Source organism: Chrysemys picta, chromosome 2 (genome assembly GCF_011386835.1).
Source record: "Chrysemys picta bellii isolate R12L10 chromosome 2, ASM1138683v2, whole genome shotgun sequence".
In the NCBI taxonomy this organism is placed as follows: domain Eukaryota; kingdom Metazoa; phylum Chordata; order Testudines; family Emydidae; genus Chrysemys; species Chrysemys picta.
Genome location: NC_088792.1, coordinates 17,730,788 through 17,754,047, shown reverse-complemented (window position 1 = coordinate 17,754,047; position 23,260 = coordinate 17,730,788). Strand labels below are relative to the sequence as shown.

General features: G+C 41.5%; 1 protein-coding gene and 1 long non-coding RNA gene across 26 annotated transcripts in view; one reads left to right on the top strand and one right to left on the bottom strand.

Moving 5' to 3' along the window:
- The window catches only part of LOC101951525 (uncharacterized), a 38,977-nt gene extending 26,483 nt beyond the window's left edge, over positions 1–12,494 (bottom strand). Inside the window, exons 1-3 of the long non-coding RNA XR_010599096.1 lie at positions 12,354–12,494; positions 11,535–11,669; positions 6,484–6,608 (exon numbers count right to left, since the gene is read on the bottom strand). This is a non-coding gene — a long non-coding RNA (uncharacterized LOC101951525). The remainder of the gene's footprint in view (positions 1–6,483; positions 6,609–11,534; positions 11,670–12,353) is intronic.
- PRKAG2 (protein kinase AMP-activated non-catalytic subunit gamma 2) overlaps positions 1–23,260 on the top strand; it is a 403,066-nt gene that overhangs the window by 279,779 nt on the left and 100,027 nt on the right. For 20 of the 25 annotated variants that reach the window (XR_010599092.1, XR_010599093.1, XR_010599094.1 and 17 more), the window contains one exon: positions 12,907–13,003. The exons of 4 other annotated variants lie outside the window; for them this stretch is intronic. Coding sequence is in view for 15 of the 21 variants with exons in the window: in XM_065586741.1 (XP_065442813.1) it covers positions 12,907–13,003 (97 nt within the window). In the remaining 6 variants the exon portion in view is untranslated. Of the gene's footprint in view, positions 1–12,906; positions 13,004–13,338; positions 13,382–23,260 lie in introns of those variants that run through there. One more of the 25 variants, XM_065586747.1, reaches the window with a different exon arrangement.

The following is a 23,260-nucleotide window of genomic DNA, read 5'->3' as shown; positions in this document are numbered from 1 at the left end:
ATGTGCTGTTTCTAAGAGGCCCAGCAACCATAGTATATAAGTGCCAAATACAGTAATTAAGATTGGCATCATGTTATCAATGTCAGACTTTATTGTGAATTCCTTTTTTATTTTTTTCCCTTTCCCTGGCCACTTTGCTTCCTAATTTGTGTGTGCGCACACGCAATTTCCTTGTCTTTGGCTATGGTGGGAGCAGGTGGGTTTTCCATTATGCTCTGAAGACTGTTGAGCTTGTCCTTAAATTTCTCTCGTCTGAAAGGCCAGAATTTCTCAAACCTTTGAAAGCTAAATCACCCTTCAGGAAAATGAAACCAATTGTGCACCTCTTCAGCCCTGCTGTATGTTAGTAAATGCATACATATCTTAATTTACACATTTTCTGTGCCCTTACCCCAGCTAGGTCTTTGTGCCCCGTGGAGGGATGTGCCCTGCACTTTAGGAAATGGTATTCTGTTCTATATACTATTCTATATAGGTTCTTATATCATGCTCATCGCCATAGTATCTGAGGCACAGGCTCTGAGTTTCCAATGTGCTGAGGGGGAAGGGTGCTGTCCTCCCAGCTCTGCCCCTGGCCCTGCCCCCACTCCACCCCTTCCCCCAAGACTCCACCCTCACATCCCCGCCCCGCTTCTTCCCACCCCATTCCTCCCCCTCCCCTGAGTGCACTGCATCCTTGGCTCCTCCTCCCCCCAGAGCCTCCTGCAGACTGCAAAACAGCTGATTGCAGCAGGCAGGAGGCGCAGGGAGGGAGAGGTTCTGATAGGAGGCTGCCAGTGGGTGCTCAGCAACCACCATTTTTTTCCCCGTGGGTGCTCCAGCCCCGGAGCACCCATGGAATCGGCACCTATGATCTGAGGGCTTTCCAGTAAGTGAATCAAACAACATGATTGCATATATGTTACTTGTTGTTTGTTCTCTCATCTTCTCTCCAGGGGAAGAGTCATGTGCAGTGCAGGGTCTTGTATTGATAAGGTTTCTTTAAAAAAAAAAAATTGTTGCTACGAGTTTGTTACAGACAGCAAAGCGAAAGAAATGCACCTTGCATTTAGAGCAGAAAGAGGTAAGGTTTGTGATGGCCATTTATTCTTGGTAATGTAGGTCATTTCACAGTTGTAGACTCTCACAACTGTCCTCCAGCATGATTAGCTGCATTGTTCCAGAAGAGCACAGCTGTCGCTGTGGGTCAAGAATGGAGAGGTCCAACCCATTGAGGACCTTTCAGATTAATTCAATGCTCTGTTCTCCACTTGCTCACTTCTGGTGTTGAGGGCATGGAGCATTGATGTGTGCAGTGTTCTCAGGGATTTGTTCTGGTAACAGGTTGGGATGCTGCGTTCTATACACACTGGAATGTCTGGTTTGCCACCACCTTCACACACAGTAAATAACAATAATTATAGCATCTAATGTTTAAAAAGCCCTTTAAGACTAGAGAAAATTTTATTACATCCCCTCCAGATAGGAGAAGGAAAACAGCTGAATGCAGTATTTTGGATGAGACATCCCCTTCCTTACTGATTTGTTTGGAGCTGGTGCAGAATGTCATCACTCCATGGGTCTTGCATCTGGGTCTCTGGGATTCCCAATCAGTGGTCACCTCCTGCTCCTACCCAGTGGCTTGCTACTAACCGAATGGAGAGACCATGAAGCCTGAAACTACATCAGGCAGGCCTCTCCCAGGGTCTTATTGGAGAAACACCAGGACCTCTGATAGGTGAGGGCTTCCTACTTAAACTCAAAAAGAAACACAGAAAGTTGTCCACACATCTGGACTCTACCTGCCTGCTACATTGGACCCTGCCTTCTCACCTGACTCCTGGTTACTGCTTCCCTACCTTGTTTCTGCTTTCCTGACCTTTTCCAGGTTCTTGATCCTTGCTCCCAGTCTCAAATTCCAACTCTGACCCTTGGCTCAACTCATGATTCTGATTCTGGCTCTGATCCTTGACTCGACTCCCAATTCTGACTCCTGCTCCAACTACTAGACCCGGCGCCTATATCCCAGCCCCAACAGTTTGTGCATACCACTACTCTAAGAGTTAGCCTAGGAAAGGTATATGGAATGAGCCAATTGGCCAATCTCGGCTCCAAGAAGAACCAGGCTTGGCCGAGTGGGCAGTCTGCCTCCAGGCTGCCAACCAAGCACAACAGGGTTAAGCTGCGCAATTGCTGAGAACCAACCGTTGCAGGAGCAGGCGAGCCAGCACCGCACTGAGAATACAATGCTGTGGGCACAACCTGCAAAATCCACTCCAAGTAGCGTCCCTGCGTATCCTTTGCCAGAATGGTTTGATGGTAATCATCAGTGTTTCAAGGAATTTGTGAATCAGTAGTACCTTCAGTTCTAACTCTGTCCCCAGACATACCCTTCTGACCATGCCAAGGTAGGCTTGGTAATTAGTCCACTGTCTGGGGAAGCATTGGATTGGCCCTGGCCTTGCTGGAAGGCAACAGCCTGATACTGTCAAACTGGGACCCTTTTCTTCAGTTGATATCAATGTATAGGGCCCTACCAAATTTGTGGCCATGAAAAATGCACCATGGACCGTGAAAGCTGCTCTCCCTGGGAAATCTGGACTTTTGTGTACAGAGATCCTTTATTAGAAACTCTTCCTGCATACTTCCTGCACAGCTGTTCTCTGCAAAAATCACCCAGACATCTCCACTCCAGGGTTTTAGTGGTGTTGAGGAGCCCGTGTCCAGCCCTTTGTACTCGGGTGGATTGCAAATGTGTGTGCCCAAAGTTCATTGTACAGTTACATGCAGTTCCCATTTTTGTATGGGGATGGGGAAGGATCCACATTGTGGTGCTAACCTCAGCATCACTACATCCAGTGCACCAGGCTGCTAATAAACTATGAAAATCAGTTCTACACAATTCACACTCTAGCAAACAAGTAGGAGACTTTATTCATAGTTCAGCGAGCAGATCTAACCCTTTTTCTTTTCTGACCGCTTTAATCTTTTTGTATTTCTGGAGCAAGACTAATTAAACCAGAAACAAGGAATAAGAATGTTTTAAATTAAATCTGCTTAAACAAATTGCTACATAAGAATATTATTTTGGGCTGCTTATATGACTAGAAAAAACTAAAATATGCATTGTTGCATTCTGAAGAGAATAGCTGTTAAATACTCCAGTTGTGTAAGACTATAATTGTAGCATGTAACATTAGCAAATGGTGGGAAAATTACCATTTGTAACTATTCGTGCATTCAAGATGGTTGTGCCTTGATTTGCATTTAGATGGGAATTCCTTCTTGTGGCTCTCCAATCTATTAGGCTTCAGAAAGCAAGGGTTATTTTTTCTTCTTTGAAGTACTTGCAAGGACATTAAACTTTACTGTTAAATTATCAGTTGTACAACTGGCTCCCCAAGCATAACGGGAACACTAATGTCAACGCCTTTTCTGCTAAGGAAGAAATGAGTAGTGGAAATGCTTTAAGACAAACATCTTTTGATGCATGTCTGGGAATGCACATTTTTTTAATGAACGACAGCTAAGACTTTTCTCGCAATACTTTAGTAAATTTGTTTCATGCAGACTTGTAGTTTGCAACAAAGTTTTTCTGAGTCTTTACCCAGTCATTGCAGATTAATATGTAACCTTTTGTATTACTAAAACACAACTTGCTTTAGAGTATTTTAATTTAAAATGGAAGTTGGTTCTCTGGGAAAAAGGCAAACAAAGATGTGTTTATTTGTAGAAGGTGATTTAACCCACTCTTATGTAGGAAACACTCAGATTATTCAATTAGAATTTACATACTAAGCCTAAAAATTTGTTTCTAGAGATGATCCAAAAGTATATAAATTGCCCTAAACTTGGAGAGTTTAGATAAAATGGGGCCCAAAGCCAACACCATCCCTGGTGGTGTTTCCGGGCAAAAACAGAAGAAATGAGCTCTTGCCAAAACCTCCCCCAGTTTTATCCCATCTCTTTGATATTAATGTGTTGGACGATGTAGACATTGGGGAGCATATATTGTAAATTTACTTATTTTAATAGTCAGCTCTATTTTGTAATATAGACACTGTGCTGCACCTAGTTCAAAAACTAATCTGCAAAACATCAAGAATCCTCTGTTAGAAGTCCTTATGAGACCTGGCAACCACTAGAATAATCACATGGGGTGAAATCCTAGTCCCATTAAGGCCAGTGGGATTTTTGCCACTGACTCCAGTGGGTTCAAGTTTAACAGAAAAAGCTTTACCAAGAAAACTACTCATGGCAACATTCTGACACAAACTAGAACTGTTTTCAGCCTTTTAAGAATATTCCTAGATTCATAAACTTTAACAGAGTTATTCCAGTTTTACACCACTGTAAATGGTATCAGAATCTGGTCTCTAGTGATTACTCTACATTCCTCTGCATCGGGGCCCTGATTCAGCAGTCCATCCTTTTTCAGAAAAACATGGAAATACCCACTGAACTTTAGGCATGTGCTTAAGCATGCATTTAAACTGAATGTGCTTAAATGCATTTCTGAATATGGATGGATTTAAGAATTTTTTAATGCTTTGCTGAATTGTGGCTTGGGTGTACCCTCATCTCCTATGAAAAGCAAATAAATGTTATCCATATGTCCCTATGGATTATCAACTGCTCACTTAGTCCCTGATTCTGAAATCAAATGTGCATAGGCAGATCATTATATACAACCAGAGTCCCATGGGAGATGAAATGATGGAGCTAGTTCTTCATGCCAAGTTCCCAGTTGTTAGTTGTAAGTACGCTGGGATCCTTATATCTGTGCAGAAGCATCTCTTGGCGTATGAGAAAAGTAACTGATGGATAATTTATTAAAATTGGACATCAACTTTTGAAAAGCAATTAAATTAAGTAAAAGGATTAGTTCTGATTTTTAAATTAATTGGGATGTACTGTTTGGTTATATTTATTGGCTACATGCTAATGGCTAAAAGCGTATATTGGTTTGAGTAGAAACACCTATTTTTCCATGTGATTATTAAAGTGATTAAGAGCTGTAAATGTAAGAGTGTAAATATCACTAATATGTTTTAGTTTATTAATATGGAGAGATGAGTCATCTCGTAATAGTTAAGATGAAGCAAGCCGTCTATTATAAGGCTGATGTTCAGCCTCCTCTAATGTGGCAAAAAAAACAAAAACCAATTGAAATTTGACAGGCTGCATCCTGTTATGAAAGAGAATTTTTAAGCCTTTTGCAAAATAAAAAAACAACGAACATTTTGAAGTTTTTTGGGTTCACGTTTTTGGACTGGTTGAACTTCTTAAAAATCCTTTTCATGTTTTTATATATGTGTGTATACACACTGATAATTAAGAGTTCAGTCTTACCTCAAAATGGTAATAAGAGCATAAGAACGGCCATACTGGGTCAGACCAAAGGTCTGTCTAGCCCAGTATCCTGTCTTTTGACAGTGGCCAATGCCAGGTGCCCCAGAGGGAATGAATAGAACAAGTAATCATCAAGTGATCCATCCCCTGTGACTCATTCCCCTCATGACCTGCATGAAGGCCAAGAAAATCTGGAAGGCTCCAATGGGCCGGCGTGATAATGAATGTGAAAGGATAGTTGGTAGGGAGGAATATGGTGGATACGTTAACTTTCCATTTCCACACTCTAACATTTAGATTTTTTTTTATACATATGATGGATTGCTTTATATATTAAGTCTGAAATTGTCACTCATATATTTAGGGCCTAAGCCACACCCAAAACCATTACTGAAATCAATTAGATTTTGGGCAATAAAGAATGCAGCTTTGGGCCTATTTGGTGTTTTGGTTTTACCTTTCAATATGTCTGTCTCAGAACTCCTAGGATCCCCTATTTTGCTTCCCAACTCAGACCCCATATAGCATTTGCTACCCAAGCAGGACTGGATGGGACTTCTTCAGAGCCAGTGAGTGATCTTGAATTAAGGGGACACTGTTTAGCAGCATTAGGTACTTGCTCCTTCCTTTCCTGTTTCCACCATACTTAACATTGGACCTCCATCATGCTTACATGGGGCATGAAATTGTGAATGAAAACAGTGTTTCCTGCATAGCAATACATAGACAGGGCTGTTTGGCCGAGCACAGGCCTGGGAGCCAAGAACTCTCCAATTCTAATCCCAGCCCTTTCATTAATTTCCTCTATGGTCTTGTGCAAATCAGACCCTCCCTGCTTCAATTTCCTCATCTGAGAAGTTGGGATAATACTTAGTTATATGAATCACAGAAGTGCTTGGGGAATTAATTAATGTGTGTAAAGTGCTATGGAGATGAAAATGTTAAATGTTGTTTTAATATATAAGTGTATATAAAATCCAGGGGATGGATTTCTCCCCTTCAGAATATGAGTAATTCCCATTCATTTTAATGTTAAAACGTTAGGGAAAGAACACAGCGATAAAAAGTGAGCAATTTTCTACTATGATTTAAGCTCTCCCCTTCCCAAAATTCGTTTATATCACATTTTTTATGTTTTACTAATCTACTAACCTTCAGTTGTTTGTTTTACTCTGCCTCCATAAAGATTGCTAGCAGAGCTGTATTAAGATTCTGTCTGTGTCAACATTCTGGTTGTAAACCCGTTTTTAAGACATTAATAACTTCTGAGCTGTGACCTAGCATAGAAGGAAAATGCTCAATTTTCAAAAATATATATTTTCAAAAATAAACCAACCATTTACTATTTCATTGTGGTGAAAAATAACTAAGTTTTGTTTTGCAATAATGGATAACAAATGTTTTATGAAATTACAGTATATCAGAAAGAAACCAGTACGTATGGCAGGAGCACTGTTCCTTTACACAATAAAAACAGATCAAAGTAAAGGGGCTGCAGCATAATGAAGAATCTGGCTCACAGCATCTAAAGTTTTAAATTATTTTGAACACTGTTGGTTTAAAACCCAAATGTGTTAACATTGTAATAGCTTTAAACCTTGTCTAGATTAGGATTAAAGATGTAGTAGTAGGCATCCTTCAGTCTTGAGAGACCATGGGTATGTGCCCCTGAGAGGTAAAGAATTTACTCAGTTGGTTTTATGGCAGCTGTGACAGAAGAGATCCACTCAAGAGAGAGAGACATGTTCTAACATATTTGAAAAGTCAAATGCGGACCAGGCACACACTGCCTTTGTTATGTGATTAGCCTATGGGGGAGCCTAGGCTCTAACTCAGTAATCTTAATGCATGTTCAAGTATACACTGCCTTGCCTACAGTAGACTTCAAACATGTTATCTAACCCATTCTAACATCATACCTTTAACTCCTAGTCTAGACAAGGCCTTAGTATATTAATACATACTATATATTAGTATAAACTAGCATATACTATACCAAGTATATTCTAAAGGAGCTATTAGAAACCTTTTGTGACAGCAAATCAAATAGTCTAAATACACAGATGTTCCAACATTATGCCATATCATATCAATGTAATGGGGGTTACAGCCTGTCTGGAGTAGGACAGATTTTTCTCCTAGACCTTAATAACTCATCCTATTGTGCTGACGTAGTTTATTGATCTCAGAATATTAGCATGCCAGTATACTGCTAGGCTAGCTCACAGGGGGTGAGTGAAAGATGGAGTTTCCATTGCAAGGATGGAGATTCTCAGTTTCCATTGCATTTATGAGCAGTACAGAGGCAATTATAGCACAGTGATGTTTTGGTAAAGCAGCCATCTGCAATGTAGCGTTACGTATACACTAGAAAATATTACTAGAGGTTAATAATTATCTTTAAATTACACTGAATTTGTCTTAATATTCTCAGCTTGGATACAGTTTTCCCCACAAAAAAATTAACACTCTGATCCTGCAGGGAGGCTTGTGAGGTTTGCTGGCATAGAGCTTATGGCTTGATTTGGGCCTAAAATGTCTTTTTATGGCTTATTATGTACTTTAGCAGGTAAAATACATTGTGTACTTTCAGGGTGTATGTGTTAAATTTAAGCTACAAACAACATATGCATTTTTTTTAAATGTTGGGTATTTAGTAGCTTATTGTGTGGTGTTAAAAAAGAAACACAATTTTAAAATCTGGCATAATTTTTTTTCCAATCAAACATCTATTCATAGTTTAATAGATCCATAGATTCCAAAGCCAGAAGGGAGTACTGTGATCATTTAGCCCTGTATAACAGAGGCCATAGAACAGGGGTCGGCAACCTTTCAGAAGTGGTGTGCCGAGTCTTCATTTTTTCACTCTAATTGAAAGGTTTCGTGTGCCGGTAATACATTTTAACATTTTTAGAAGGTCTCTTTCTATAAGTCTATATTATATAACTAAACTATTGTTGTATGTAAAGTAAATAAGGTTTTTAAAATGTTTAAGAAGCTTCATTTAAAATTAAATTAAAATGCAGAGCCCCCTGGACCAGTGGCCAGGACCTGAGCAGTCTGAGTGCTGCTGAAAATCAGCTCATGTGCCGCCTTTGGCACGTGTGCCATAGGTTGCCTACCCCTGCCATAGAACTTCCCAAAAAATAATTCCTAGAGCATATATTTTTGGAAAAACATCAATCTTGATTTAAAGTTATCAGTGATGGAGAATCCACCATGATCCTTGCTAAGTTGTTCTGATGGTTAATTCTTCTCACTGTTAAAAATGTAAGCCTTATTTTCAGTCTGAATTTGTCTAGCTTCAGCTTCTGGCCATTGGATCATTTTACACCTTTCTCTACTAGATTGAAGAGCCCACTATTAAATATTTATTTTCTGTGTAGATACTAACAGACTCTAATCAAGTCACCCCTGAACCTTCTTTTTGTTAAGCTAAATAGATTGAGCTTCTTTCAGTCTATCATGATAAGGCATGTTTTCTAATCCTTTAATCATTCCTATGGCTCTTCTCTGAATCCTCCCCAATTTATCTATATCCTTCTTGAATTGGACACCAGAACTGGACACAATATTCCAGGAGTGGTTACACCAGTTCTAAGCACACAGATAAAATAACCTCTCAACTCGTACTTGAAATTCTCCTATTAATGCATCCATGGATGGCACTAGCCCTGTGGCCACACTGGGAGCTCATGTTCAGCTAATTATCCACCACTACCCCCAAATCGTTTTCAATCACTGCTTCCCAAGACAGTGTCCCCCATCATAGAAGTATGGCCTACATTTCTTTATTCCTAGATATATACATTTATATTTAGCCCTATTAAAATGCATATTGTGTGCTTGCACCCAGCTTATCAAGCGATCCAGTTCACTCTTTATCAGTGACCAGTCCTAGTTATCTATTGTTTCCCTAATTTTTGTGTCATCTACAGACTTTATCAGTGATGATTTTATGTTTTCTTCCAGGTCATTAATAAAAATATTGCTATAGCTTAGGGCCAAGAACCAATCCCCATAGGACCTCGCTAGAAACATACCCTATGATATTGCTATGACAATTTATACCCAGTTATATATAACTTTCATCCTTTTTAATTAAAAAATAAACCAGATTTCTGTAATTAATTCTCTGATCCTGCAAACACATGCTTTATTACTATTTTAGTCACACCAGTATTAATTTTTCTCCTGAAAGGTATATATTCTTTATTGGAAGTTTTACTTTCATAGTAGGGCCACCACCTGTCCAGGTTTTCCCAGGATATTTTTTTTTTTTGAGGTAGTCTAGGAAGTCTGCAAGGGTGCTCAGTGTTCAACGTCAGCTGCCCAGTTTTATTGGCTCAGGATCATCCCAGCTGTCTTGTTTTTTTGTAACTCAGAGATGGCAACCTTATTTCACAGTCTTTTCTCCAAGGTAAATATTTTTGTTAAGATACATGTCAGAGGTGTTCCTCATTCTGATAAGTTTACTTTTTGTTCTTCCAAACAGAGGTGTCATTTGCTATGTGACAGTGGAGTAGGTGCCTTCCTTGACCTTGCGCCTCCCCCCAGAATTTTCACAGCTCCTCACCAGCTGGAGTTGTGATAGCTTCCCGCAGAACTGCAGGGGCCACCATAGGCACTGGGTTATATTTGTTTGAGTTAGGGTGACACCTTGATGGTTTTGGGGTTCTTTTTTAAACTAACAAACAAAAGAATTTGGTAAGAAGCACATTTTACCCTGATTGATATCAAGACAATTGATATAAAGGAAAATTGTATAGGGGGGGTTAAGCACAGCTCAGATAAAAGATATAATTAAAATGCTGTGGATGTTCTGAAGTATTGCTACTTAGTGTATTCAGTATTGGTGGTTTATATGGCTGATCAGCTACAATATTCATTGAGGTATACATTAACAATATTTTGCCATTACAAAAAACAACACACAAGTTGTTTGGAGTTAAACTTGACACAGTGTCCTCATGGTGGTCTTTCTTATGACCAAGAATTGGACACTCCTACTTCCTGAGCAAGTGAGGGTTCATATTAATATCCACTGGAAGGGATTTGTTTAGGGGTAGAAAGCAGTCACCCAGCCCCCCCTGATGATCTTATTTTCCTTGTTTGGAGCTGCCATGCAGAATTGTGCTAGAATTGTTAAGGTTCTGTACTCCCTTCTCAACCCTTAATTCTCACTAACACACATGTTGTGGTGTTCTCTATTTTTTGTGCATATTATTCTGCTGGAAAGCAAGAAATATTGAATGCCTTAGTCCTCTGTCTACCTTCTCCTTGGAAGACTTCCTCACCTTCAGAAGCCAGTGCCTGTGCGCCAAACAAACCTTACTTAGTATTCTCTACATGGTTGCTATGACTCCTTTGAAGCACCACGCTCTGCATCATGGGGCATTTCTAACGTCCACTAGCATCTGCTGCCACAGCTCAGCAAAGGACAGAAAACCTACTTCTAAGGAGAAGGAATGCTTCCTTGGAAGCCCTGCAGACAAATAAGTCAGTAGCTGTCCAAGGAAAAGGCAATTAAATAAGAGGGTAGAGATGAAACAGTGACAACCATTAAGAACTAAACTGGAAACTCCCCAGGAAGAGGCAGAAGGGATTAGGTAACAAGAACTCAATCCCCCTGGACCTGTCTCTGCCAATTGCTAGCAATCAGATTTTGGGCCACAAAAAGTATATGCTAGTTCAGAAGGTTGATAATGTAAACTTTACATTACTCTGTCTCAGCCAATGTGATTTATGCTGAACATTTCTAAAGCATCCACACTTTAGTGACTAGCAACTTCAGGCTATTCATTTTTAAGTTATAGACTATAAGGCCAGAAAGGCTCATTATGGTCATCTAGTCTATCCTCCTGCATAATAAAAGCCGTATACTTTCACTCATGAATTCTTGCCTCAGGACCATAACTTCTGATTGAGTACCAGAGCATTTAATTTAGAAATGATATCCAATCTGGATTTAAAGACTTCAAAGGATGAAGAATCTATCTCATCCCTTGGTAAACTATTCCAGTGGGTAACTACCCTTACTTTAAAAAATGTGTACTTTATATGGACAGACTTAGAAAAGTGGAGGTAAAATAAGAACCTTAAAATATTTTACTCCTGGTCATTAACATGGAAAAGATCTGCTGTATTTAAACAAGCTATAGCACCTGTGTAGCAGAAACCAATCAAGAAAATGGAATGCTTACTTTAGAGCAGGGTGTCCAAACTTTGCCCAACAGTACCGTAACTTGCTAGGAGCATGACGACTACTCCACTTGTTCCATCTCTCCAAAATCCAGTCCCCACACTCCTTACAGCTTCATTTACCATAGCATCTCTGTCTAATGAGTACAGAATAAGACAGATGACACTAACCTTTATCTTTACTTCAGAGAAATGGGGCCTGCACAGACAACAGTCTGACATGCAGTGCAACCCGGCCCCTCACATCAAACTGGACCACTGCATGCTGGGACTTGCTGAAAGTTATGGGCCCCTTATCATGCTGGGTCTGACTCTTGTGTGTCTCTCAGTGCCACAGCCAGGCTGGGACCCTCACTGTCCTGGGAGGCTGGGGCTACAGTAGGTGTGGGAGGCATGTTGTGGGACGTGGTGGGTGGAGGATGGGGGTCTCCAGGCACAGCAGGACCTATGACAAGCCTGGGAGGGTGGGGACTGCAGCAGGGACTGGTTTGCACGACAGCCTGAGAAATACACGCCTCGTGAAGGTGGCCCACCCGTGGCAGTGGGGAGGTGGGATCCAGCCTCCCCTGCTAGACAGCAGTGGGACTGGCTGCTCGCGGCCGCCTTAACAGGTGAATACATCGGACACTACCAACACCGGCTGACGGGGGAAAGGTTTCCTCCTCTCAGGTTACCTTACCCCGACCCTGGGAAGAATGGCAGGAAGCGTTAACAGCCCGCCCTCGCCTTACAGGATGGCCAGGGAAAGGTGGATGGCTTGACCCGGAGTGCAGGTAGCAATAGCACAGTCACCGCACTCCCCCCGTGTGAATGGTAGTTACCTTCCCTCCTGTGCAGAGCAGCCGGCTTGATTGCAGCAAAACGGAATGTTCCAAATTCCAGTCAGGCCCCAGAAAGGGGGGCCGTGAGGGGGAAGGGATGGAACTTCCTCACCGAAAGGTTCTTTTGGCTGCCGGTGGAAGCTAACGGATGTAAACGGCGGCTCGCTGACTTGAAGGATGCTGGGGAGACGCGAGACCTCCCACGTCACAGGCCTGCGACCTCTCTAAAGGGCAGAGCCCTACCCGGCCTGAGTGTAAAGGGTTAATGGGCTGGGCGCAGCCGCCGGGGGGAGGAAGAGGTCCCGCCTCCTCCCCTCCCCCAGGGTGTGTAGGAGACAGCACAAATCGAGCCCCGTCAGGCTGAGGGGCAGCCCCCTCCATCATCCGCACACGGACTCGGGCTAGCAGCCACCCCCTGCGTCCGCCCGGCGGCCACTCCCCTCCCTCAGACCGGCTCAGCCTCTGCCACGCCGGGCTGCGCCCGATGCCGCCGCGGGTCCGGTAGGTCCGCGCCTGGATGCTGATCCCCTTCTCCGCTTTCCCCCTTCCGCAGGCGGCGGCAGCGGCAGCAGCTGCGGCGGCTCCGGCTTCTCCTCAGCCCCCGGCTGCCTCCGAAGGGATGCTGGAGAAACTAGAGCTCGACGATGAAGGTAAGTCGGAGGCGCCTGCCGCGGAGCAGCGACTGACAGACAGACGCTCCGGGCACTGCTGCCCGCTACAGGCTCCGGGGCTCGCTCCTGGGGGGAGCCGCACGGGGACGCCAGCATCCGGGGGGGGGGAGCCCAGACAGACAGACAGACAGACGCCCGCCCGCTGGGGGCTGCCCCGCACCCTGCTGCCTGCGCCCTTGGAAAGGGGCGAGGCGGGTCGCGGGGCTACAGCCGACCCTGCCCCCAGACTCGGCCCAGCCCGTGCGCGGCGATCGCTGCGTACGGACCCGTCCCGTGTGTAGCGTTCACACGCTGGGCGCTTCCCAGCAGATGACCACTCAGGCGGGCAAATGCCGCTCTTCGTCACCCTCTCCTGTGGTGCGATCCTTGATCTGTTTTTCCAGTTATCGTTGAGCCCAGTTCGGGGGGGGGAACCTTGGCACCCCTGGGTTGTTTTTTTGCTTTTAAAGAACTTTTGTGTCTCCTGTTGATAACATGTACTGTAGACCTTGACCTCTAGATCTAAATGACAGCTGAAAGATGACAAAATTGGGAATATTGTACCAGATGTGGGCGTGTATTAGAAAAAGTCAGTGTTCGCAGAACAGACTTATCTCTGCCAGCTTTTCTTTGATGTTGCTTCCTATTCATCTCCTAATTAGATGACTGACAAATAGTTAACTCGGGTAGGAGATGAGCTTCTGACTTATTTATACATGTCTCGCAGGCACTACACTGTTTTGTAAAGGAGTTTATTCTCCTCCATAATTTTGAACAGATCTATAAGCGTGTGCCTTTTTGAAGGGGAGTGTGTTGAAAACTTAAGGTAGTAGTTTTTAGACATGATTGCCCTTTCATAGAATGGCCATAGAAATCTAATTTTCATGTTTAATATTTTAAAGTAGCTAAAACTTCATAGGCTTTTTATTTGCAGCACTTGTAGTAATCTATCTTTAAAAACTTTGAAAATAATAGGCTGAGTCGTTATAGTAAAAAAAAAAAAATTCATAAACCAGCATGCTAATCAGATGTTCTTTTTGATAGCTATTCCTTTCTGTAACTGATATTGCTGTTTGACTGTAACTAGCCACAAACCTCCATTTTAAATTCCTTTATGACATTTAAAGGTTTTTCTTGAGTCTTACTGATTTGACGGCTTGTCTAAGAGCCTCTTGCTCTATAACTTTTAAAGCAAAGGTAGGCCAGTCAGATAGACTCAGGCTTTTTTTGTCTTGGTGAATCCTCACCAGAACAATAAAATCTGCAGCTTCAGTGTGACTTATTTAACATGAATGTTTGATGTAAGGAATTCAGTCTCTAATTTGTACTATCCTTCCCCAATTTAACACCAAAAATTTCTGACCACATCTGCACCTTTCATGTACTCAATTGACTTCCTCTTATCTTCAAGTTGGAGAGTTAAACCATGACATGCAGAGTCTGTCCTAAATTTATCTTACTGATCTGCTACAAACATTCAGTTTTGGGGAAACGTAAATAAATTGCTTTTACAATTTTTTAATGTCTACTTTAATAGTAGTGCTTCATAACATGCTGAGGTGGATGTCTGGTCTAAACAAAAACTCTCATTTACACAAGATGGTATAGATTACTGTGATAGAATAATTTGTTTTCCAGTGCACGTCAGATTATAAAATATGAATTCACTGCCAATCATTCTCACTATTCTCAAAATTGTGTACCATTGTGGTATTTCTTGAAATTTTATTTTCCTCCATCAAACTGAAGTGATGTATGTGGCTCTTCTTTTGCGTTGGTATATAAGTTTGAGTGTTTTGCTTTGTTTTAATTTGTTGTATATTGGTTTTGGAATATGTCAGAGTAAGCATGTTCCTCCATTGGTGGACAGTACGCTTAATAGCAAACCCTGGCCCCGTTCAGAGGCATTTGCCATCTTTGTAGGGAATCCATCTAATGTTTGTCTGGAAGGATAGTGATCAAAACATGGGCATTAAGAATGCTATATAAATAAAATAGGTGGCAGGATGTGCAGTGTATTTCAGTGGAGATCATTTTGATAAAATGAACAGCCCATGCACTAGAGCAAAACTTATTTCATTGTCACAATATGTCTTCATATGTGAAGTCAATACGTAGAGAAACCCAAAGACAGTGGGATGCAGATGGAAATGTTCTGTGTGTGTGTGTGTGTGTGTGTATATATATAATTAATTAATTCATTATTTTACCTCAAACTTGCTCTTGTTGCTATGTTTGCAGTTGTACTAATGTTAGGGAAGGGAGGAGAGAAAATTAGTTCTGGTTATTTGGTAGATGAGATGTGTTGGGTGGTAAGGTGGTTAAGAAACAAAAGATCTTCAAGAATGTGATTAGATTTCATGCTGTGGATGCAGTTTTACCATATTTGGGGTTCTGTCTTGTCACATTTCAAGCCCTCTCTCTAATGATATATAAAATAATGTGTTTTAATTAGAAACTTGTTTTCTAGCTGCTATTATAGATTAATCTAGCTCTGTGTTTCCCATATGGCTAGCTTCCCCAACAGTATGTCCACCAACAGTCAATAACTGTCTGGTATATCAAATTATGCAGCGGTTCCTTTGGAACTGAATGTTTAATAGGAAGTAACCATCAAAAACAAGGCCTCAAAATAGTCTTATTCCAGAATGGATCTTGCTTGTGATTCTCTTGAAAGCCTACACAAATGAGAGAGAATGTCACTGGCATTTTCATTTAAAGGAAATTAATTCACATTATTTGAAACTAATTATTTAAACTGAAGGGTGGGGGAAATGAAATGCTGTTTAGAATACCAACCTTTCTTGTAACTGCATTTTGTCTCATGACTGGAACGGTATGTTGCTTTGCAGAATCTGGTTTCTCAGAAGGGATGGTCTGTAAGTAAAATGGACACTCACTCAAAAACATCACACTTGTATCTGAAAATTTTATACCTACTAGTGTTACAATTGATACATAAGATAACATTTCTCTCTCAGGAATAGTTTGTTCTTCCTTCTCCCTACCCTCTTCCCCTGTTTTACCCCCCCCTCCCCGCTCCCCCCCCCCCCCCCCCCGGCTTGTTCACTTTGGACATTTGACTGGACTCTCTTTATTGTTAGTTTCACTTGTTGGTCAGTTCCAGATCCTGTCTTCTGCAATAGAATGATACCATAATTCTTGTACTGAATGCTCTTACTCAGTGTTTTCAAGAGAGTGTTTACTAGTATTAGCTGCAGCGGAGCTGAAACACAATAGCCAGCACATAAATATATACATAGAAGGGAAGGAGAGGAAGAAAGAGGTGGGCCAAAATATGTTTAGTTTGCTTGGATCTGCCCAAAAGATCCTTCTAACATCGGTAAGAGAACAGAGAAACTTTTAATTATTAATAAAATAGTTGTTTACTAGAAAGCTCAGGACATGCTATTTAAATGGTGACTTCTCTCAGAAAACGGACATTAACTACCGTAATCAAAAAATATTTTAATTCAAGATCAGTGTCCCTCTAGCAGGGAATGGAAATAAGACCACTGAAGTAGGTTTTCTTATCTTTCATACTGTAACTTTTTTGGGAGGCAGAGACAACCAGTTCCTTGTTACAGTCAAAAAAGTGACAAAGCTGATGTGAGTGTGTGCCTAAAAATAAACACACACACACACCTCTGCTGTTACATCAAAATGGATTCCTTGGTTTGTTTCACACACAGTTTTGGGTTGACTTGTGAAACTTCAGGATAGATCACGGATTACATAGCTGCTCAAAAAATAAAGAAAAGAATAAACACTCTGCTCTCCAGTTGCTTTCTGTATGGGATCAGTGTCAAGCTATAGTAGGTCTGGGATTTATTTTTGTTTTTGCAAAAGGGAGGAGGCTGGAGGTTGGGGAAGAGCTAGGAGAAGTAATTTGTTTTTGTGTATTTAACGGAAAAACTTCAGATTTTTACTACCACAGTTTGAGTCACTGTGTAGCTTCATTTTGTTACAGATGGAAATGTTTGAGATCTAGGTTGGTTTTTTTTTTTTTTCTTCTTTTAAAATAACTGTTAGCATTATTGGTTGAAACTATACCATGACACTAGTCTAATCTGAATTTTCTTCACCCCATCCTTCAAATAGTGTCTAAAATTCCATTAGGCGACAGAAGTTACTTTAGTCTCAGTATTTACATCACAGATATCAACCACATACCTGTCAGCTGCAGTAATTTGGTTGATTCAGCATTGTAACTGTACCTTGGGTAACTGGTTCTGCTGCAGTGTTGGCTCACAGCCATCTCTTCACCATCTTATCCACCAGCACAACTTAAAGAAAATAAAGCGGCAGCTCTGACTATACAAAAAGCTTCAGTTGCTTTTTCCAGGCTATCTCATCCCAGTTTAAAGGCTAGGAACACATTTTTTGTCATGTGGGGCTCACACTAAGAGTGTGGTGGAAGGGAGACAAAAATGGAAGGGTACAGTGGGGAAGAATAAACTCATTGCTAACTGTCAGTGGTCACCTTAAGCCAACAGGGTGATTCTTATCAGAAAAGTCTAATATGGTCTAAATTTTCAAAAGTAATGAGTGAGTTTTTTGTTTTGGCACCCAATTTGAGAAACTTAAAAAAGGCCCTGCCTTCTTAGAAAGTGCTGGACATCCATCTTTTGACAATCTGGCCCCTTTAAGGTGTCTTAGGTTGGGCATTCAAAATCATTAGTCATCCTCAAAAATATAGGCATACGTTTTCAAAACTAAATTCAATAGATCTCTTGGCCTATATGGTGGCAAAAAAGAGCCATTTAAAGAAAATGGGTTAACTCTTCCTACTTCAGGTCAGGTCTCTTTCAACCTGCTCCTTTGAACTATTACATCTTTATTATGCTCAAGTGTCTTTCATTGACTTCTTCAGATTCACTTAAAGAAAAAAAGTGCTTTTGTGCTGACATGGAGTTTTGTCTGTACTTCAACACCACCGTGAATGCTCATGATGCACTTGTACAGCCCAAAATGAACACTGGAATAGTGGTTTTTAATCTTATAACTAGGCTCTAAGCATAGACAACAGAACTATATTGCTATCCTGTCAAATCAACACAGAGTTACAGTGACTGGCCTTCCATTCCAACAAGGTGGAAGGGGTTCCCTTTCTAGACTGTCCAAAGGGGTTTCTGCAGAGCAATACATGAACTAAATATGCTTCATCCACAGCACGTCTAGCCTAGGAAGTGAGTGCCCAGATTTAGAAATTGAACCCATGTTTGTTGTATGGTAATGTTTGCAACTGCTGTAGTCACTGAGCTTGTGCATTACTGATTATTGTGGCTCAATATTAAATCTTTTAGACGCTGACACTTAGGTTTTTTAGGAGGTGAATTGTGTGTCTAAAGAGTTGGCATTATACAATCTGCATTCCTAATCTTCCCACCAAAACTGCGCAGTGTTGCCCAGCTGTATCTCCTATTTCCTTTTCTACACACCCACCTCTTGCACTGTGTTCTCCCAATTTCTTCTTCCCTTTTGATGACACCCTCTTGTCTATTTTCTGCCTGTGACTGTACCTCTTTCATGGTGTTTCCTATGCATGGAATAGCCTCCCTCCAGTAGTATGCCAAACAATCTCTCCTCTCCTACAAGTTCTTCTTTAAATCTGTCTGTTAACCTTTCACCACTAACTGTCATCCCTGTTTTCATGTCTCCGCTCATAATACTTTAACTTGGCTCTTGTTACATTAATCCATTTCAGTTGTGGGGGGAGGCTGTAATACTTTTATGGGAAAGGTGGCAACAAAATGCATATCATAGGTTATTGATGCATTGCACAAAGCTACATTAAAAGAACGTTAAGATACAGTCAACCATTCAAAAGTTTGGAAAAGGTAGAGTTACAGTTGCCTGTGCAACCTTAATTTGGCCTCCTTGTATGCATGCATTATGATATACTCTCTAATTACATGATCATACTGTTCCCCCCCCCTCCCCCCAGGACTTCTGACTCATTCAGTGCACAGGATAGAGTTGCTCTGAGGATGCATCAGGGTTGTATAGTGATGGAATCTGTCTGAAGAGCCCCTGCTTCATTTGTTGCAGAAGCTGGTAGATAGGGAGTCAGTGAGGCAGGGGATTATGAAAGAGAAAGGAAGGTCTCATAGTTAAGGTAGTTGAATGTGCTACCCCAGGGAATTGAATTCTCTGTGGCAATAGCAAGGTAGCTGCTATGTTATGCCAGGCAAGTCCCTTAAGTCACCCTTTCAGAGGTGGTCACTAATTGGATGTTCCTCATTTTATGGTGTCCTGGGATCTGATTTGCAGAAGTGCTGAGAACTCACAACAGCAGCTGAAGTCAGTAAGAGCTGTGCTTTGAGCATACAAAGTGCTATATAATATTATGTATCAGAGGGGTAGTCGTGTTAGTCTGGATCTGTAAAAAGCAACAGAGTCCTGTGGCACCTTTAAGACTAACAGATGTATTGGAGCATAAGCTTTCGTGGGTGAATACCCACTTTGTCAGATACATCTGACATACCCACTTTGTCAAATACATCTATGTCAGATGTATCTGACAAAGTGGGTATTCACCCACGAAAGCTTATGCTCCAATACATCTGTTAGTCTTAAAGGTGCCACAGGACTCTGTTGCTTTTTATATAATATTTATGTTCTCTGAAAAATTAGATCCCAGGTATCTCAGGTTGGGCACCCAAAATTGGTGGATATTTTTGATCTTAATACTGTCTCATCTGTAAAATGGGGATAAGATCAACCCCTCATCTCATAGCAGTGTTGTGAAAATATATTAACTAATGTTAATGAAGCACTCCAGTACTGTAGTGATGAACACCACAGAAAAGCTCATGAGGAAATTAATAATTTTGCCTTTAGAGAAGGGGTTGAATAGTGTGCAGTAAAGAAGGCATAGCCACACTCTGAACAGTGAGGATCATCCTGAAGAGCTGCTCATTGAGTACCTTCCATCCTGTGCTGTGAATAAGACAGAAGGCCTGCCTCTTGCCTGCCCTCTCTCCCTCCCTCAGCTCCTTGTCTCACTCTCTCTGCCTCTACACCCCATCTTATCAGATCTGTCTCTGTCCCCGCTTCCTTTGCAGGGAAAGTCCTTCTTAGCTGGAGCATGCCTAGTGCAGATGGAATCTTTAGGGAATCTAACTACCACACTTGTAAAATCTCTACAGAGCATATGCAAATTAGTTACACACACAAAAACAACAACCCAGCCTTGCATCTAGTATGGAAAACTTCAGCCCAAATGGTTAGCTTGGCAATGTTATAAGCAGCTGAAAACTGTGCTTTATAATGGGAATTGTTGGGCAACCTTAAAAGGCAGTGCTATTGGGCCCTACCTTTACTTCTCACACAAACTCCCTTGAGTTTTAAAATTGCTCTGCTGCATTTTGGACCAACATAATCATTAAAAAATTTTGGAAAATCATGAGTTAATCCAGTGTAGATTAGTAACAAGCACAAATCACCCTAAAACTGGATTACAGTAATGCACTCTGTGTGGGACTTCACTTTAAATCAATCAGAAAGCTTAAAGTGGCACAGAAAACACCTGCCTCTTTGGTAAGTAGTGTTTCCTGGTAGGAGCTCACAGTGCCTGTGCTGCTTGATCTGCACTGTCCATCCATGGGCACTGGTTGAGTTTAAGATGTTGGTTTTTTCACTTACAAAGTTTAATGGCGTGGGATCTGTCTACTTGAGGGATTCCCTCTGTCTGCCATACTATTGCAGTTGTGATCTGCATAGACCCTTCAAGATGGATTTCCCTTGATTTTAAGACTTTTTTGGGGGGCAAAGGGGGAGAATTGCAGGGATTGACAGTTCTCTGCAGGGGGCCCTCAGCTTTGAAACCAAACTCCTTTCCTCACCCTCCACTGATCCAAACCAGCTCAGGTTCATTGAGCTTCAGATCCCACTGGAGAGAGGATTGATCTACTAAACCCTTGGAGTGGGAGGATGTGGTGGAGGTTGACGCTTGTGAGTGGGGCGTTTTGATAGGGATATTGGTTGAGAAAGGACTCTTTAGTGTGGAAGGATCCTGTGGCAAAAAAAACCCACCTTGAATTTTCAGAGGGTAGGTGCTGGGAGAACTGCAGCTAACATTTTTAACATTCTCTAGCCTAACAGAGAAACTGTATCTGTAACTCATGTTAAAACATCTCCTTATATGATGCCTCTTTCCTAGTGTAGACAAGACCTGTGGGTCTCTTCTCTAAAAGTTTAGCATGTGATTTTGGGATTTAAGGTTGAATAATACAGTATAAACTAAATGCAGAAATGTTCCTTTGGGGATTGTTCCCACCACCTTCAATTTGTGGTACATGGACTTAGACTTCTTTGCACAGTGTACTCCTGGAGGAATTCTGCGCCAAAAAAATTTAAAATTCTGCACACAATATTATAAAATTCTGCCTTTTATTTGTCAAAATAACACAATATGATCATGCCAGTTTCAGTAATTTTGGTAATTTATTTCAAAATACCTATCAGTAAGTATGTCTGTAGCAGTACAGACAACAAAGATTCAGGAAAAAAATGTTTGACAAGTAGATTCCTTACTAGGCATATTAATAGAGAACTTTGAGTAAGTCATTTAATCTACAATACTAAAACAAATTTCCTGCACCCCATGGAAGCAGTGCAAAAGCTTGGGGGAGTCCTGGGTAATGGAGGAGCTGAGGGAGAGGGAAGTAATTGCTGGGAAGGACCTGGGAGATAACCTGGAGTGTTGAGTGTGACTGGGATAAATATGGAACAAGTTGGGTTTTTTTGTGGGGGAGGAGGTATTGTTAGGGAGTTGGGGAGTCTCCCCCATGCAGACCCTAGCTGACCCCTAGCCTCTTTGCCAGGCACATCTGTCCCATCCCCATGTGTCCCTGCACCCCAATCCCATTCAGCCCCTGCTCCAGTCTGCCCCCAACTAGCCCTTCTGAACTTCAGTCTGACACACACACACCCACACACACCCTCCAGCAGCTCCATGTGCCCCATGATGTTCTCCTCCCCCCCCCCCATTTCCCATGCCTCCTCACCTGGCCCCATGGGCAGGGCGCTGTGAGGAATGCAGCCTCTTCTCCTGCTCCCCTCTCTGTGGCTGGCTGCTTCCAAATGGGAGTGGCGGCCCGCTGTTCTGGTGCCACAGCAGCCCCGATGGGCGAAAGGTGCAACTACAGCATCTCTCTGGCATAATGTATTTTCTTCAGGGGAAAAAATTCTGTAAGGGAACATGAATTCTGGGTGTATGCAGTGGTGTAGAATTCCCCCAGGATTAACAGGTAATTTGTGCTACCTTTAAACATCACCTCTAAATCTGGCCAAGGGCAATTTTATTTTGTGCAGGCTTGCAACTGTAAATAAATCTGTTAAGACAAAATAACTTTCCTTACTTGCACTATTTAAATGAGGTCCCTGTTACCTTGATTTCTGTGTACTATGACTCATTACCCCTAACATTGTTGAAACACTCATCAAAACAGCAGAATTTTAGTATTCCCATCATTCCCTTGACCTATGCTTTTTGGTTTTGCATCTGATCAGCCTGTGCTGTTGCTAAGTTTGCACTGATGAAGAAGAAAGGAAGAAGGCAAGAAGAGATTTGAGTTGCCAAGTAAATTTGCAACATTCATTTTTTTTTTTGTTGAACTTTTTCTATACTTTTATCCTTGCCCCCCCCCCCCCCCCAGCTGCTGGAATAATATGACTTTAAGGTAAAAGTAGGATAGCAATGCCTAGGGAGACATATTCTGAGGGATTCAACTGGTTTTCTTCAGTCACATAGAGAATACGTTAATGAAATCCTGGAGTCAGACTTCACAAAAAAATGCCCAGAATAAAAGGTTTAGTGATCATTTCTCACTAACCTACTATAGGTTCTCCTCTCTTGCTACGTTTAAAGAGGCACTTGAAGTTAACTAGAGTTTGTAAAGTTATTTAAAGGTAGCTTCAGTTTTTACCCTGCCTCTAGGTCATCCTATTACGTGTTATGCCTGTAAAAATATACAAATTACACAATACTTCACGGTCATTAAAATATCTATCTTTTCTGTGTGAAAGACTCTCAAACTGCAAGGGAAATGCTATACATGGAGAAACAGTGATGATGACTAGACAGAAAATGCTGTCATGCACAAAGTCAGGGGAGAAATGTAGAAATAAGTATGCTAATTCAACTGAAGGATTAAGCTTAAATGTTACAAGTAATAACAAGGTAAATTTTTAGACAGAAATGTCTTTGTTTCTACTTAATACTATCTAATGGCCTTTTTGAAAGTCCATGTC